Raw genomic sequence first — 18037 nt, 5'->3', positions numbered from 1 at the left:
AATCATTCAACTTTAATGGAGGGCACACGCATGGGACTATAGGGTTACTGTTGGCGTGGGTTTGTAGAGCGTAGCAGCATAGCCAGAGGACTGTGGGGGCTCGTGCCGGTGCGTTGTCCTTATCAGTGGCTTGTGATTATGGGAAGTGGAGCATCGGTGGGAAGAGAGACGAGAGACACACTGCATCTGGAGGTTAGTAGAGTGGGATGAGACAGCAGAGAGAGCGTGGAGCCGTCTGAGTGTCCAGATCAGAGCACGTTTACGACAATGCGTCGCGATAGCTTCGAACAGAACGTAAACTTGCATATATATGGAAATGAACATCCTCAAATGTAATGTGCAAATATACTTGCAGTGCATGTGGCAAGTTATTCAAAACGCCTTAGGTGAGAACGCTGTGTTAGGGAAGCAGTCTGACATGTAAATGCAGAGTGTACCATGCGTAAATGTATGCACAGAAAAAACAAGATAACAATTACAGATTGGTGACCTGGCTGAGTACACTGAAACTTGTGTGTATTGCTTTCTAGAAGGTAATCTATAGCAGAGGCACTGCTACACCTAGCGCCCCCACACTGGCTGAAGATGGCTGGCCCCGTGGAGACTATGTCCAGGGTAAAGGGGGTATGAAGATCTGTATGTTTGAGGTTAGTTTTCACCATTACACGTTTGGAAAGTTGCCCAGTAGAGATCTGGTTCAGTATCTGGTGCTCGTGAGCTGCTGTTGTTCAGACCCAGTGAGTTTAAAAGCTGTGTAGATGAGTACCGGATCACTTCCAGAAATGCAAACAATCACTGTGTGTACTTATATAATGTAGGCTATAAGTGAGTGTACAGTAACAACATATATTGTTTTCCATTGGTATTGGCTGTGCAGAATGTCAGCTCATATTTAAACTTGTCCATACCATAATCATATATGAATGATGTATATAGTATTTCACACACAGTCCCCTGTTTAACTGCTTAGAAAAAAACGTAAAGTCATGTAGAAGCATCCTGCCTCTTCTGTGAAACACGGTGGAATAGGATTCCTTGTCGTTAGTGATGAAGTGACTGTGAACCTGAGCAGCCTACTGAAGTACTGTAGCATCCTAACGGCTCCGGACCCGGAACTAAATGTAATGGCAACATGTGGCCAAAATCATGAATATTCCAGCCTGACCAAGATGGCCACCAGAAGTTGAGCATGACTTCAACGTATAGGCAGCGCTAAAAGCCACAGAGCCACTGAAAGACCCTGGAGTTGACAAGTGTCTCCATCACAAGCCTGGCAGAGAACATGTGTCACTGTCTGATTACTATTGTGGGTCCTGTGGTTTAGTTTAATGACATTTCCCCCCACTGCATCTGCACCTTACACCAGAACCATGTAATAAAGAAGGTAGCTAATGCGAGTCTCCATTTAAAGAGTTTAACGAAAAGACACCCAACATAAGGGCATATAAAAGGGACGCAAAGGAAGCCAGCGTCACGTTACTGACATGCGGCTATATACGAGAATGTACAGGAACAGCAGACCACATCCTCCTACATCGATGGGCCTCCATCACATGAACTGGGCAGCAGTCCATACTAAGACACCTGCAGGGACCGAGCACAACTGGCCAACACGTCCCTACACGTCCCAGCAGGACGGCCGTCCTGCCCACAGACAGGTCATTGAAACTTGAGGCAGTTGAATAAAAGGCACAAGCTAGACTGCTGCTTTTGAAATGGTTGGTCATTCTGTCGTGGGCGGAACAGGTGCAAAAAGAAGGAAGCAAGTGTGAGGAGTTAAACGACACATCAGTGTGCACAAAAACAAATGGAGGAAAACAACCGTGATGTTAAAGACCAACTACCGGCCATACGAACAAAAGGGAACAACGTAATTACACAGCACAAACTTGTGTCGCGCGAATGACACTCATGCCACCTGTGTGCACGTGGCAAAAACCACAACACAACACGTGCAACAGAAAAGTACAGCATAAACAAAAGGCCACGTGGACCCACCATCAGTGTTGCCATAGTTACTTTGAAACAGTAATCCGACTACTGACTACTGACTACTTCTTTAAAAAGTAATTCAGTTAAGTTACTGACTACTTGCTTTTAAAAGTAACTAAGTTAGATTACTTTTAGTTACTTTCAGCAGAGGCTGATCCCCCGCCCCTATAACATGAAAATGACTACCAGTTCTGCCAATACTCACTTTATTGACATGTATTTTAACCGGAACATCAAAAATGACACTGGCATTTGTAAACTTTTTCTTGAAATAGGCTTACATGTTTTTTAAATAAATAAATAAGACAGTCTCTGTTCAACTCCGCCCACTTACAGGGTTGCCAACTCTCACGCATTGAGACACACGCATTTGACTGTCTTCACACGCTTACACGCCACACTTCCGATATCTCACGCCGAAAAAAAATCTAGTTTATTTAACTCTGATCCACATCTATGATTCAATGAGTTACTAGTTCGATCTGGCGCCAACCACCGGCGATCGATCGATCGCGATATAATACTGAATTTAGTCCATTTTACACCCCGCCCAGTAACAATTTACGTTCGCCGCCAAGCCCCGGTTTTTTATTTCAGGTTTGACGTTGTGTTTTTGAAAGTAGACAGCACTCTGTCGCCAGGACAGAGTGTACAACGGACCTTAATGTTGTCTTCCTTAGCCGAAATAAAATCAAAATAATGCCTGTATTTCCAGCTGCTAAAGGCGAACCTCTCCTTACGTCTGACTTTGGCGCCGCAGAGCAGAGATGACGTAACCGCGTAAGAAACGTGTAGCCAAAAAATAAGAATGAATAAATATAACCTACGTTCCCCCGAAATGCAGAAATAGTAACGCACGATGCTTTAGATAAGTAACTTTAATCTGACTACTAGTTTTTAAATAGTAGTTGCGTTAGACTACTCGTTACTGAAAAAAGTAGTCCGACTACAGTAACGCGTTACTAAGTAACGCGTTACCGGCATCACTGCCCACCATGGCCAGACAGAGGCTCCTGGGTAACCACACCACAAAACCTTAATTACAAATACACAACATAGTCATTTTTGCTCTCTAATGACTAGCATGTTTTCGATTACAGCTTCCGTTATTTTGACATTTGTCTTGCCATAGCACTTTTAATTAGTCTTTTCCATTCTTTTTTTATTTTCTTCCTCCCAGGAGCGTATCAGTATCTGCAGATACTTCGATGCCCAGTCTGGCATGTGGTTGCTCCTGCCTTTGCACTGGGAGATGGACACCGATTTTGTTCGTCACAAAGTTCAACAAGTCATGGTAGCGCTCTTTCCCATAAGCACTGTCTTTGAATAATCCACTAAAATGGCATATTGAACGCTATGGTTTACCAACAGTGACCAGTGCAGCCCAAGGAGGAGGTTGTATTGTTAAACGATAAAACGTGAGTGCTCTGCTCTGATACGTCTCTTCTAGGAAGCTCTCCCAGGGTTGGTGGATCAGAAGGAGGTCGCTGCAGATCTCAGACAGTGTAATTACGATGTGGATCAGGTCATCACCATGTACCTCACCATATTTGGAGACACAGTCTCTCAGCCGCATGAAGAGACTCTACTTTTACCTGAGTTAAACTCATTCAGGTAATCACATATCCAAGAAGTTAATCTCTGGGTTTGGTTTGGTTAGTTCATCAACATATCATTCTGAGGTTAAGGTAAAATGTGAAAATCACATTTCACTAAGTATTTTGTTTAAATCCTACATTCTGAAGGGGTCGCTATGAAAAGAAGCAGATCGTTGAAGACCTCAAAGAGAAACTCCAGTTTAAGGAAAAGGAAGCAGAGGACCTGCTGAAGACGAACAGCCGTCTGACTCAGGAGTCCCAGCATCTGTCCGACGTGCTGCAGAACCTGACGCGCAGATTGGTGGAGCAGGAGGCCGATAAGCAGGTGGTGATGGAGAAGCTCCGCACTCTTTTGAGTCACCCGACCGAACCGCCCGGCAAAGCATCGGTGGATCCTCATGACCTCCGCAAGGTGATTCGGCACATCTCACATCCTGTGAATGATATGAATCACATTGGGGGTCTTCACTGGAAGCACTCTAAATATCCCAGGAGGAGTTCTGAGCTCCTGTCCTGCAGAGCCACAGTCCTTCACAGCTGAGTGGTTTCTCAGGTCAAACATTCCTGGCGCCGCTTTTTTTTTGTTTAATGCTGTGATCAGCAGGAGTAGGAAAATGTCTCCAAACATCTGTGCTGGACTCCGACCCTACAGGAGCGCAAGCGAGGTGGAATCCGCACTAGCTAATGTGGAATGCCAGCCAGCGTGTAACTGGGCCAGCCAGCGTGTAACTGGTAACTGGGCCAGCCAGCGTGTAACTGGGTTCTGCCGTGCAGGTTCGCCGAGAAGCGCGGGAGCTGAGCACGTCAGCCAAGCTTCTGCGCTCGGCGGTGTCCCGCACCCTCACCGACGTGCGGGACCAGCTACGGGACTTCAGCGCCAAAGCAGAGCTGATGAGCCAAAGGGAGCGGCAGGCCCAGGTGGAGGTGGAGGAGATGAGATCCCTCTACCACAAGGTGAGCCGCCCCAACCCTCCACCAACAAAAATGACACACAAGAGTAGCAACCGTGGCCTCGTTATGTTTTTGCCAAGCTGTATCTGAAAACTAAATTACATTCAAATACTGAAATTATTCAGATAATTAGATATAGAGTAATAGATTATATAAATATATTTTACATATATTTCATTGATTTACTCCTTGCAAATGTTTACACCCTTGAAAAGTGAGATATAACCTCAGGCTGCACTTCGAAAGAGCAGGAAACACTGACGGCGTGTCGCGGTCCACAGGAGGTCTTGGAGAGGAAGGCGCAGTATAACAAGCTCTTGGAGGTGCAGGGCAACATCCGTGTGTTCTGCCGCTGCAGAGGCCCTGGCGGCCTGGCGGGTGTCTCTGGCTGCCTGGACGTCCCCTCTGAACATGAGCTGCAGCTGCTCCACAGGGGAGCCAAGAAGAAGTTCCACTTCGACAAAGTCTTCTCGTCAACCGCCTCTCAGGCAAATAAACCACCCCCCCCCCTTTTTGTCAAGTGCTAAACTATAGGTGTTAAAAGTTTTTTATATATTACATTAGCGTGACTTAATCACATGCCAACACACAGGAGCAGGTGTTCAACGGGGCTCTGCCGTTCATAGCCTCCTGTCTGGAGGGCTTCAACATCTGTGTCTTGTCCTACGGTCAGTCGGGCTCAGGGAAGACGTACACGATGGTGGGTCCCAAGAACCAACCAGGGCTCAACATCCGGTAAGAAACCTTACAATTGTCACACCGTATGACTTCAACTGACCTGAAGAGTGAGATAAAGGCAGTGAGCACCTCTAATGTGGCGAGCCCGATCAGCTCTGCTTTACACAGGGCCTGTATGTTCCAGCAGTCTAAGGTCTGAGGTCTAAGGTCTGAGGTCTAAAGGTCTGCTTCCAGTCCATCCACATCATCAAATATTAATGGCAGAAACTAGCCTCGCATCAGTCAGAGAGTAACTGACACATGTCGCCCCTGGATTAGGCTGAAACTTTTTTTTCAAAACCAGTTTCACAGTCATGGCATGTGACCTTAGGTTACACTAGGGTGTCACATGCGATCGTGGGGAGGTGTTGAGTGTCCATGTTGATCGGCATTGTCAGGGGTGCTGGAAGACGTGGCGTGCGTCAGCTCCACGCTGCGGTCAGACGCGCGCTCCGATTTCCACGGGCAGTTTGGGTTTCTCGTGTTTCCATGTCTTAACGACATCATTAGCTCACAACCATCCGGTGCCGGGCTCGTTTGGCCGGACCCAACGCCGGGTGTGCCGGTTCCCCTTTTGTCTGAAAACGGGAACACAAATCCCCAAACACCTGCCAAGTCAGTCTAGTGACAAACCACCAGTGTTTACGTGCATTGGAATGTCTTGGAGACCTGCTCAGAGACTATTCTGTTTCCGCTTAGGTCAGTCCGTGAGTTACTGCGATTGTGTAAGGAGAGGGAAAATATCACGTACACCCTGAAGGTACAATTTCAAGCTTATAGAAGTTCTGGTCTGTAGAAATGCGTGAATGTGTATCAGCGTGTTGGATTGTTCTTCCTGCTCAGGTGTCCATGCTGGAGATCTATGTGGAGAGCCTGTATGATCTCCTGTCTGGGAACCCACAGAACGAGGTGGAGATCCGCACTCAGGGCACTTCAGTTACCGTCCCCAGTCTGACGCAGGTGGAGGTGAAAACGGACGAGGACATTGTAAACGTGATGGAAACAGGAGGAAAAAACTTGTACATCACTTCAGACAAAACAGATGTAGAAAGGTGGGACTGCAGCCTCTTATATATGTGTAATATTGTGTGTAGTTGTAGGTAACTGTGTGTATTTTAAAGCACTCTGCAGTCTTGGTTGTAGAACAAATGCTGTGTAATTCTTGCTTACCTTTCTGTGTTTTTAAAAGCCTCTGTAGTTGGTAGCTGACCTGTAAAATCTGAATTGGAACTGACTGGAGCCTCAATAGATTTAGGATTGTAACCCCTCCTCCCCTTCCTCGCTCGCTCCCTCCAGCTCGTGCTCACATCTCATCGTCTTCGTCACGGTGGAGGTGACAGACGGTGTGTGTGGCTTTAGCACTCAGGGCACACTCACTCTGTGTGATCTCGCCGGCTCCGAGCGCGTCTCCAAAACCCAAGTCAGGGGGCAGCAGCTGACCGAAACGGCGGCCGTTAATAAATCTCTAATGGCTCTCAGACAGGTACCCACGTAGTTCTTAACCCAAATGCCAAATAATTAACCCATGCGCCTAATGGTCTAACGCTCCTCCTGTCTTCTTTCATGCTGCAGGTGCTGAGTGCACTGAAAAGCAACACGCTCCATGTGCCCTTCAGGAACTCCAAACTCACTCACCTCCTCCAGCCCAGCCTGAGTGGAGAGGCCAGGGTAACGCTGGCCAACTACATCACGGGCACAAAACACCACATCGTGTTCAGCATTAGGCCATTTCTTAGGGCACTGCTGTTAATGTTCCTAATGCTGTTAATCTGATTTTGAATGGGGTTTCTAACCTCTGTTGTGTTTTTGTATTACAGGCCTGTGTGTTTGTCCACGTCAGGCCGGAGTTGAGAAATATCGCGGAGACTCTGAACACTCTAATGTTTGGGTCGTCCCTGCGACAGATCGCCCTGGGCAACGCACCCCAGAAGAAAAGTCCGACAAAGACCTCCAGGACAGAGAAATAGTTACAGTTAATCGTCTTTCTAAATGCACTAAATATCTCTGGTTAGACATGGGTCACATAGCTAAATCTGATTTCAAAGGGCTCCTGTGTAATTTCATTATTGCAACCAAACCCAGACCTCCTGGAAGCAAACGCAGTCCGACCATCAGTTGTGGTACTCTGGTCTGGTGATTAAAGTCTTACAGTTACATACCAAAATTCCACATGTTAACAGAAGTTATAACTAGGAATTTGCTACACAGTGTTTTATTTGCATTCAGTAAATAATCTCATAATTGTGTAGTTGTGTAATAACATATTTATATAGCTGTATATTTCAACACTCAGACCTCTGAGATCAGAATTTGAGGAGAGTGAATAATGGTGCCAGGAGGTTTCAAAAAAAGGTGAAGACATTTAAATACAATGGAAATGGCTTTCAATACATCAGGCAGTCATTTGTGTCCGTGTGTGCTATGTGATGACTCTGAACGTTTCTATAGTACAACCAACCTGAAGACCAAAGTCACCATTTCCCAGCTGCTGGGGCCCTTCACACTGTAATGTTTCATGGTGTTTCATGTGTTCCTGCTCCATCTTGGTGTTTGACTTCACAACACTGATGACGTCAGCTTGCGTGAAGCAGCTCCTTCACTAGCGCCGTGCGGGCGAGGGCTGGGGCCTCACGGGTGTGTCACGGGCGGTGTTCCTCCACTGGCCGGCTTCCCTCTCCGGCAACGCTGAAGTTGAGCTGGAGACGTGGCGGTCCTTGAGCAGGGTGTTGAGAACACTCGTCTGCTTTAAGACCCTCAGGGCCGAGACGTCTTCGGGGTAGACGGGCACCTCGGCGCCGCCGGCCGCCTCCTCTGGGCCGCTCTCGTCGTCCGACAGGGCGGTGAGCAAGGCGTCGTTCTCGTACGTGGGGAAATAATACCTGTCGAGAGGGCGGGACCAGCAGGGGGCGTGTTTAGATAACTCCTCCCACTATTCATTTATTAAAATCAACTCACAGGTACATAAGAGGTATAGTCATGGTGTTAATCAGGGTAAAAGCTGGGCCCTAACTGCACACTCACTGCGGCTGGTCCCAGTGGGACACGTCTGGGAGCTGCATCACATGACCTGCCTCCTTCAAATGCTGCAGCACTTCCTCTTTGGTTTCTAACTTCCTCTGACAGCCATAGCAACGGCAGTGGTGGAGCTCACGGCGAATGTAGTTCACCAGTTTGACTTGCTGGTAGAACCTCAGGCCTGGACAGAAACACGACAACGTGAGGGACAGGAAGTGAGGGACAGGAAGTGAGGGACAGGAAGCAGTGGTTTCCAACTTCTTTTGGAAATGGATGGATGGTTAATGTGTACTCACTGAGATTTGTCTTTAGTTTATGGAAGTCAAACTCATGAGCTTCCTGTAACAAAAACAAGTGCTATATAAATTGAAACATTAATTAATTAATTCATTCACACAGACATACAGAAATGGAGCGATGACGTTTGACATACTTTGTATAAAACATGGATATGCACAAAAACTAAGCCAAACACAATTCCAGAAGATATGTTCAGAATTATTCTAACATATAATCAGGCCCTCAACCTCAAGGCTCTTTGACATTCAGGATCCAGTCACACACACTTGGCCGCACTTACCTGCATGTGTGTGTAGATCTTTTCCATCGTTTCCTCCTGCTGCTCGCAGAACAGACAGACGGCACAGACAGGGCGGGCCCGCCAATCGGACCAGTCACTGCACACAGCACAGCCACACCCTCAAACCTCAGCACTGCAGAGACCGCACAGGCCCGGCCCCCTCCACCCAATCTCATTAAAGAGCTCATTATCATAATCAGCTTCAGAGGCCTCACGCTCAATGGTCCCGCCCAGCTCATTATCATGCACACCCAGGTCCAAGTAACTCACCTGTTTAAACTGTATTGTGTATTTTTTCTGAATATTTCGCCTTTTGTTCATGATGGTGGATATTTTGCGTTTGTCATGATTCTGCCCATATTCTACCACATGATTATATGGTGTATCACCTCATTTTGTTTGTCCTCCTAAATATTTACTGTATGCAAATGCGAAATTGTGAGAAGCCTCTGAGGTTAAATCATATGAACCCAAGCGTGAAGCAGAAATGGCAGGAGTGTGAATCATATCAGTCGTCTGCGAGCCGTGTATATCGGCCCTCAGCACGGATTCAGTCTAAAAGACAAAGATCTTACTCGTCCTCCTGGTCCAACAGCTCCCTGTCATCCTCAGACTGCACGTCTTCCCAAGTCTTCCCCAACTCCTGAAGCATCATAAATCCAGTTACAAACCACTCACTTTACAACTTTCACATCTATGTGTGGAATAACAAAAATTCACTAAATGCACTTTTGCATGACAGCACTGCAGATAATAATGAAATGATTCTTTCAATGGTATGAAAGGAATCAAATGTTTTTGTAACACAACAAACATACCAAGTAATTAATGACATAGAAGCGATCGTAGTCATGATTTTTGGCATTAAGTCGTCTGTGTTGCTTCTTTCTCATGTGATCTTTCAAAGTCGTCTTGTCCCGAAATATTTTCTCACAATAGAGACACTGCAGACTGTCAGAACACACAAAACACGAACATGAGAAAGATATTTCATATTTCGTCTGCTGAAGCGAACACTTCTTTGAATACATGTCTCTGCTGCGACTGCGAGCCACCACCAGAGGGCGCCACTCTCAACGTTTCTTTTTACGGACGTAAACATCTGTGCGCGCGGCCACATGGGCTTTACTTGTCCAGTTTCCGCTCCAGCGTATCAAGGAACTCGGTGCAGTAGACGATGTTGTCGGGCAGGCCGATGCTGAAGGCGTGCTCCCTGGCCATGTGATTGAGCAGACCAGACCTGCAGCAGAGGACAGGAGAACGGCTAAAGTGCCATCACTGCCACATAGCACAGTACATGTACAACACAGACTAAACATTTATGAACACAAACGCACGCAGCGTCTCGTTACCTGTTTCCAGTAAACACTTCACTACAGAACATGCAGTTCCGCTCAAAGTTTGTTTCCTCCCTTTCATTCTGCTGCTGTTCAAGAACCTCCTCCTGTCATAACACATACAACGGAACATACAAGAACCTCCTCCTGTCATAACACATACAACGGTACAAGAACCTCCTCCTGTCATAACACGTACAACGGAACATACAAGAACCTCCTCCTGTCATAACACGTACAACGGAACATACACACAGATTATAATGATCTCATGTGATGTTATAATCTTAACACCATAAAGCACATTAACATTACAACACACCCTTAATGAAAAAAAGAAAACATTTCTAATATTTAAGATTACATTTCAATATATTTCATTAAATTCTAGAAAAAAATTCTATGCAGTGTGCTTCAATAAAGCAGCACACAAACAGAGCAAAATGCAACCGTCGCGTGTACAAACAAGAATCACTGATGCACTCTTGAATGAAATGAAAACGGCAGTGAACACGAGTGGCACGAGCGCTCGCGGCACGCTGGTGCGGGCGAGCGGGGGTCACAGTGCGCCTGCGCGACAGCTGCTCGCTACACCGCAGCACTCTGCTGAGCTGATGGGAAGACGGGTTGCTTAGCAACCTCTATCGCAGATTTTCCCGGAGATGAGTACGAGATGATGATGATGTTGACTCACTGTATCCCACAAAAACAACCCGAGAAAGAACTCTGGCTCCCTCCGAATACTCCTTATTAATCACATTCAGAGCGCCAGATAGGGCAGAAACTGAATTTTAGATGGTACCAAATATCACACCAGTATTTTTTTTTTACATTCTACTGTCTTATGCAGGACTACTGCTATTGAGTTGTACTAATTTATCCTTGATAAATATTTAATCAATGTTTATAACAAACCAAAAAAACATGAAAACAAAACAAACATCAGCAAAATTAATAAAAATAAATAAATAAAAGCAGAAAGCAGCACAGGTTCTGAGCTCGGCGATCGGAGGCAGAGGAAACGCACCAATCGTATCTGCTGGAGCTGCTCGCGAAGGAGGCGGTCCTCCGGCAGGACGTCACACAGGAGGAAGTAGTCTTCCTGCAGCTCTGTAAGACAAGCAGGTGTGGAGAACGCACACAGGGTGTTCACGCCGTACATCTACATTCCTCCCCCAGTTGTGAACTGGTCGTCCTCTCAGTGAGCATCATGAGTCTCCTACCAGTGGGTCCATCAGAGTTGGTTTTGATGACACTGCAGAAGTCCGTGATGGGTTGTTCTGTAAACCTTTTCTTCCAGTATAGCATGTACCTGTGTCAGAAGAGCAAAACTTTTCATTCTGTCTTTGAATCGAACAGCATGGATCATTCACTGTCCCACACATCGGTGGTATTACCTTTAACAAGCTAATATGCACTTTGAGTTGCATGTATGTATGAAAGGTGCTATAGAAATGCAAATAAATAAAGAATGTGTGTTAGTTTGTCTTGTGATTCCACTTTCCACATATCAGCCAATGCATCATTATTTTAGCGATAATAAAGGACAACAGGGGAGCTGTGCAGTCCAATGAAGGCTCTGACTCTGTTTACAGCAGCATCATCACCATTTCCTCTGATGGTTAAGGTGACCTCAGTAATATACCCTCACCAGCCTCTTTATTAAGTACACCTGGCTAGTACTGGGTTGGACCCCATATTGCCTTCAAAACTGTTTAAATCCTTTGTGGCACAGATTCAACAAGGTACTGGAAACATTCCTCAGAGAGTCTGGTCCATATTGACATGATGCCATCACGCAGTTTCTGCAGATTTGTCGGCTGCACATCCATGGTGTGAATCTCTCGTTCCACCACATCCCAAAGGTGCTCTATTGGATTGAGATCTGGTGACTGTGGAGGCCATTCAAGTACAGTGAACTCATTGTCATGTTCAAGAAACCAGTCTGAGATCATTCGCACTTTATGACATGGTGCGTTATCCTGCTGGAAGTAGCCATCAGAAGATGGGTACACTGTGGTCATAAAGGGATGGACATGGTCAGGTTGTGGTGTTGACAGGATGCTCAATTGGTACTAATGGGCCCAAAGTGTGCCAGGAAAATATCCCCCATACCATTGCACCACCAGCCTGAACCATTCATACAAGGCAGTATGGATCCATGCTTTCATGTTGTTGACGCCAAATTCTGACCCTACCATCCGAATGTCACAGCAAAAATCGAGACTCATCAGACCAGGCAATGTTTTTCCAATCTTGTATTGTCCAATATTATCAGTTTCCTGTTCTTAGCTGACAGGAGTGGCACCCGGTTTGGTCTTCTGCTGCTGTAGCCCATCCGCCTCAAGGTTAGATGTATTGTGTTCAGAGATGCTCTTCTGCATGCCTCGGTTGTAACAACTGGTTATTTGAGTTACTGTTGCCGTTCTATCAGCTTGAACAAGTCTGGCCATTCTCCTCTGACCTCTGGCATCAACAAGGCTTTTGCGCCCACAGAACTGCCGCTCACTGGATATTTTCTCTTTTCCGGACCATTCTCTATAAACCCTAGAGATGGTTGTGCATGAAAATCCCAGTAGATCAGCAGTTTCTGAAATACTCAGGCCAGCCCGTGTGGCACCAACAACCATGCCACATTCAAAGTCACTTAAGTCAACTTTCTTCCCCATTCTGATGCTCGGTATGAACTGCAGCAGATCATCTTGGCCATGTCTACATGCATAAATGCATTAAGTTGCTGCCATATGATTGGCTGATTAGACATTTGCATTAATGAGCAGTGGGACAGGTGTACCTAATAAAGTGGCCGATGAGTGTAGATCTCCTAGGAAACCAGACTAAATGCCTCTAATCAGTGAGAGCGCTTAGGGTCATACTTGGAGAAGTCGGCAACGAGTTTGACATCTGCGATGACCAGCTTGTGCTCCAGCAGCAGGTGTTTGAGGAGCTGGTCCCTATCTGAGAGGGGATGTGTGTTGGAGCACAGAGCACAGGGCAGCAGGCAGGCCCCCACGCCATCACCAGCCTCCCGCTGCTCAGGGAAGCATAGTGGCTCCAAAATGCAATCCTGGCCACCTGGAGGGAGAACACAGCGGCAGCTAAGGGACCGTCTACGGTGGTTTAAGGGACCGTCTACGGTGGTTTAAGGACCGTCTACGGTGGTTTAAGGGACCGTCTACGGTGGTTTAAGGGACCGTCTACGGTGGTTTAAGGACCGTCTACGGTGGTTTAAGTCAGCCGTCTGTAGTAGGAACGCCACAAACTTGTAAAATGGAGCTGGTGTATGTTTTCTGTATCTTAGCTACGGGTTCTCAATTGCAGACCTGGGGCTCCTCTGCTCCGCACAGGTTAGTGTTTTTGAATGACGTGCAACAAATAAACCTTTTATGGTATGTGAGATTTAGAATATCTGTGTAAACACAGAATTAGGGAAGATTCAGGGTATAAATCTCCACATGCACACAGCTGACTGTCAGACAGTTACTTTCAAAAGGTTGCAGTTAAGATTAGGATTATTAAAACAGAAAACTGCCTTCCTTCCCTGAATCTATCCTCAATAAATTCACCAACAGCCTACTAACCATATCTGGTTGCTCTTTTTGCCAAGGTTGTGTCTTTTGTGTGATTATTTTGTCTTTGAACAAACATATTTGCATACTTTGATATATGCAATAAAATTTGTTACAATAAATATATGAGTATCTCACTCAAGGCCTTCATACTCATATATTTACAATTCCAGAACATGGACATCACTCATCCATAAAGGAGCCCCTGATTCAATATGAATTAAAGCATGACTCACTCACTCACCCATCACCCAACATCACTAAACACCTATCACAGGCTGTCTTGAAATTGTACTTCATGGTCGTTTCTCACAAACCGAGCACTAAACACTGAAAAGATGAATAAATAAATAAAGATATGTAAAGATATGTATGTGACTCATCCAGTAATGAGCCCCGTGTTGGTAATATCACTCTCTCTCGTGATCACTTCGAGCTCCACACAAGCACTGAATGGACAAGTCAACACACCACTGTGGAGACCCCGACCCACACAGCAGCCTACACACACTGTCTCTCTCTCAGTGTCTCTCTGTCTCTCACACACTCACACACACACACGCACTGAATGGTCAAGTCAACACACCACTGTGGAGACCCCGACCCACACAGCAGCCTACACCGCACTCTCTCTCTCAGTGTCTCTCTGTCTCTCACACACACACACACACACACACACACACACACACACACTGAATGGACAAGTCAACACACCACTGTGGAGACCCCGACCCACACAGCAGCCTACACCGCACTCTCTCTCTCAGTGTCTCCCTGTCTCTCATACACACACACACACACACACACACACACACACACACACACACACACACACGTTCAGTATCTAAAAACATTTGTTTAGGATTTAATAATAAATTCTTTCTCAGTCCGAGCCAAGCAGCTCTCACTAGCTAACTTTGTGCCAATGAAATTGCCACTTAACCTCGCATTTTATGTTGCTTAATTTAACGATAATCGAAATAACAGCAGAACATCCTAAACACTAGTGGTGGAAAATTAGCACAATTATGCCAAATCTGTAGCCTATTGTAACGTAGTAGCGTATGTTGTTAGCTGTCCAGCTAACTACCTGTCACTTCTGCGCGCTCCTTCCGGGTGGCCATCGTCGAGTAACTGAGTCACGTGACAATAGAATAAGAACGGGCCAATCGCAATTGTTGTAGTATTCATGGGACTTGTAGTTTTTTACCTTCCATTTATCGTTCATTTACTTCATCTCCCATGAAGCAGTTCACATTTTTACTGGGCTGGGAAAATGTACTGTATGTGGGATGCTGTGCGTCTGCCCTCGGAACAATACAGTGAAAGCCAAGCTGATATCAATATGGACTGTATCATTCGCAATTACCCCGTTATATAGCATGCAGTTTCTTTGCTAGGTGCGAAAAAATGTGGATCCCGACTGAACACGAAAAATATGGCGTTGGTAAGAATAATTTTTCATTTTTTGCCGCTTTATAACCGAATTATAATAGCTATCGTGGATTACTGCAGGTATGATGATAAGACGGGCATCTAGACAGCGACACTGTGTGTGGTCGCCCGCAGCAGAGAAAATTACTCTTCATATTTATTTTTCTCAAAATCCTTGATGGTCAGAGTCATAGATCGAACATTTCACATTACATACTAATGTTAATTTGTGCATTTTATTTTCCACAGTCTGATTTTAATGGCCTTTTTAACTCTTTGGCACATGCCGCAATCCGGTGAAATGGCATTCAGTTTGTTTTTGCTTTTTGTGCTTATCAGTGAACATTTTGATTTATTCCCTTTCTGCCTTTATTTTTGTCTTTCCTTCTTAATATAACGTTGTCTAGCTCTCCATCTTCACTTAGGGAAAGTTAAACAATGCAAGATTTGCCTGAAAAACACGAGACTTTAAATAAATACATATTTTAAATCAAAGAAACATATTCACTATCAATTAGAAACATTATAGTATATTGTTCCATTTATCCACTGACAGTTTTAATTAATGTCTGTACCTTGGTTTAGGATGTTGATTATTTTGTAATTATTTTGTCTCTTTGGATATAACAATGTTGATGAATGCTCTCATAGGATACATTTGACTCAAAAAACAAACAAAAAAACATTTGTAAAAAAATGTATACATAATGCTATCTCACACACTGCAAAGTTATCAGAATGTGTTTACAAAACAATGATAAAAAAATACTATAAATATAAATACTTTCACAGTTCTGTTTAGATGTCCATGGTGAGTTTGTTGTTACGCTATCTAACATTTTAAATGATGAGTCTTGGTAAATTTAAGTAGCAGTGCAGGTGAGCAGTCCATCAAAATTTGATCAGCCATTTTCCCATGGGGACGTGGGTGGTTTGCTGCCCTTAAAGTCAGACAAATGTTAGGAAAAGTCAAAAGACTCAGAATCACACGATACCACACGTCACTTCTTTAGGAGCCTTCCTGAACTCTAGATTTACAGTGACATGGTTCCACTGACTTACTTCAGGCGAGCCAGTGTTAACCTCAAGACTTCTGTGGGCTTGTAAAGAATCCTCCCGAGACCCTCCGGCTGCTCTGTGTCATATGCATCACATACTTTGCTTTAAGAACTAGTTTGGCTAATTGTCAGATTGGTGGTTTTGGTCTAGATACTATGTCCAGACACAGCTGAGAGAGCCGAGAGGTTAAACTACAGGAGAAAAAGAGGGTCATTTCTGTCACGTCTGTGCAAACAAGCAAAGGAGACACTCAGAGACGCTCAGGGACGTAAATGACCCTCATCAGTGAAAGATGGGGTGAGAGAAAATGAAAGAGTGCGAAAGGCCCCCTCTGTGCTTCTGACTAAACTGCAGAGTAATCTCTGGGTGAGATGAGAAAATGCTCCAGACTCCTGTGGTTGATAAGGTGGAGCAGGAGGTTTGCAGGCTAGCCTAGCGTGAAGCAGCATAACCTACGACACTGGAAGATGGAGAAGTGCTTCTGAATTACATCTTACAGCTCTCAGCAAGGTGCACACTGCCACACAAACCTTTATCATTCATGAAATATAGATGCTATCCAACAGGGTCTGGCACCTCTCTCTCACACACACACACACACACACACACACACACACACACACACACACACACACACACACACACACACACACACACACACACACACACACACACACGTACTGTTAACTAGGCATGCATACCATCATTTTGACTATTGCTTTCTCTTGGTCGCCTATTAATGCCATCTGCTTCGTTTAAATATCATCAAATTCGACACTGTAAACAGAGCAGGATATGTTTTTGTGATGAATGTTGCTTGTTTAGTACCCAAAAACTCTTCCTTTTTTGAGGTTTTTTGTTTGTTTGCAGCTGGTAGAGCCATATGTCCATAAAGAGGCAACAGCATGGTAAAAGTGTCTCTGTCAAACGCAGAAGAAACGATCAGCCAACAGTCAAGCGTGCTGTAGACGTACCAATAACGTTACGTTTGAAGAAACCTATTCCTGTCTGAATGCTCTTGGCCCCTACATTGAAAGGACAGGCATGTTCACGTTTTCTAAGGTTTCCCTCTCGAGGGCATGAGAGCAATAGTTGATGTTGAAATCAACTATTTGAGTTCAACTTATTGCTCTCCCCCGACTGTGTGTGTCCCTGGTGGGGAGAGCTGGATCGAGGGTGGACCGGGCCTGGATCGGATTATCCCCTGGTCTTTGTGACACTCGGGCTCTGCTCAAGTACGGTGGCAGGATGGAAGCGAGACCACTTAAAAAACCACAGACACACGTTTAGGTGCAGTTACACTGCTCAGCGGGGAAACATTAGTATAAGCGTGCACACACACGTGCACATGCTCAGACGTGATTATTGAGAGAATGGCCAAACAACAGAACACCAGCTGTAATGGCTGTTTAACACTACAGAGTGGCCTACAGCAGAACAGATGTTTTCGTTTTAGCACGGTTACGGCACAACGTGGACTCGGGCTGATGGGAAATGAGACGGCGTCACTCGTGGCCTTACTGACAGCTCGTATGGTGAGACAGTGTGACGGAGCTTCCTACAGGATTAGTCCCTTACTTCTCATCCACGTCCATATTCCTGCTCCACATTCTGCTGGTTCTGCCGGTTCTTTCTGCCCCGGCATCGCTGTAAACCAGTCCACACAATGTGCCGGTGTTAAATGAACTCCTGCACAGGTAAATTAGATTCCGCTTAGTGCTGTAAGACAGCAGTAGTGTCTGCTCAGGATCGCTGGATTTGCTTCGCAGGTCCAAGCAGAACAAA

General features: G+C 45.4%; 3 protein-coding genes across 3 annotated transcripts in view; 2 read left to right on the top strand and 1 right to left on the bottom strand.

Annotated features, from left to right (window-relative positions):
- Positions 1 to 33: 33 nt before the first annotated feature.
- LOC143527607 (kinesin-like protein klp-3) lies at positions 34 to 7323 on the top strand. The gene is made up of 13 exons (XM_077022914.1): positions 34 to 192; positions 531 to 647; positions 3173 to 3286; positions 3443 to 3606; positions 3738 to 4002; positions 4365 to 4544; positions 4823 to 5029; positions 5134 to 5276; positions 5958 to 6018; positions 6102 to 6310; positions 6555 to 6741; positions 6831 to 6926; positions 7076 to 7323. The coding sequence occupies exons 1-13, from the start codon at positions 139 to 141 to the stop codon at positions 7223 to 7225; spliced, it is 1947 nt and encodes a 648-aa protein (XP_076879029.1). The 5' UTR covers positions 34 to 138; the 3' UTR covers positions 7226 to 7323.
- Positions 7324 to 7454: 131 nt separating this feature from the next.
- znf277 (zinc finger protein 277) lies at positions 7455 to 14889 on the bottom strand. Its single transcript, XM_077021631.1, has 12 exons — positions 14850 to 14889; positions 13067 to 13265; positions 11414 to 11502; positions 11218 to 11300; positions 10206 to 10297; positions 9983 to 10093; positions 9672 to 9804; positions 9429 to 9496; positions 8854 to 8950; positions 8570 to 8612; positions 8280 to 8454; positions 7455 to 8137 (listed from the first exon to the last, which is right to left on the bottom strand). Exons 1-12 carry the CDS (start codon positions 14881 to 14883, stop codon positions 7858 to 7860), a joined length of 1404 nt encoding a protein of 467 aa, XP_076877746.1. The 5' UTR covers positions 14884 to 14889; the 3' UTR covers positions 7455 to 7857.
- Positions 14890 to 15036: 147 nt separating this feature from the next.
- dock4a (dedicator of cytokinesis 4a) overlaps positions 15037 to 18037 on the top strand; it is a 47552-nt gene continuing 44551 nt past the window's right edge. The window contains exon 1 of the mRNA XM_077021630.1: positions 15037 to 15206. Within this exon, the coding sequence (XP_076877745.1) occupies positions 15170 to 15206 (37 nt within the window). The 5' untranslated portion in view covers positions 15037 to 15169. The remainder of the gene's footprint in view (positions 15207 to 18037) is intronic.

Source organism: Brachyhypopomus gauderio, chromosome 11 (assembly GCF_052324685.1).
Source record: "Brachyhypopomus gauderio isolate BG-103 chromosome 11, BGAUD_0.2, whole genome shotgun sequence".
NCBI lineage: Eukaryota > Metazoa > Chordata > Actinopteri > Gymnotiformes > Hypopomidae > Brachyhypopomus > Brachyhypopomus gauderio.
The sequence above is the reverse complement of the archived record's forward strand: the minus strand, read 5'-3'. Positions and strand labels throughout refer to the sequence as shown.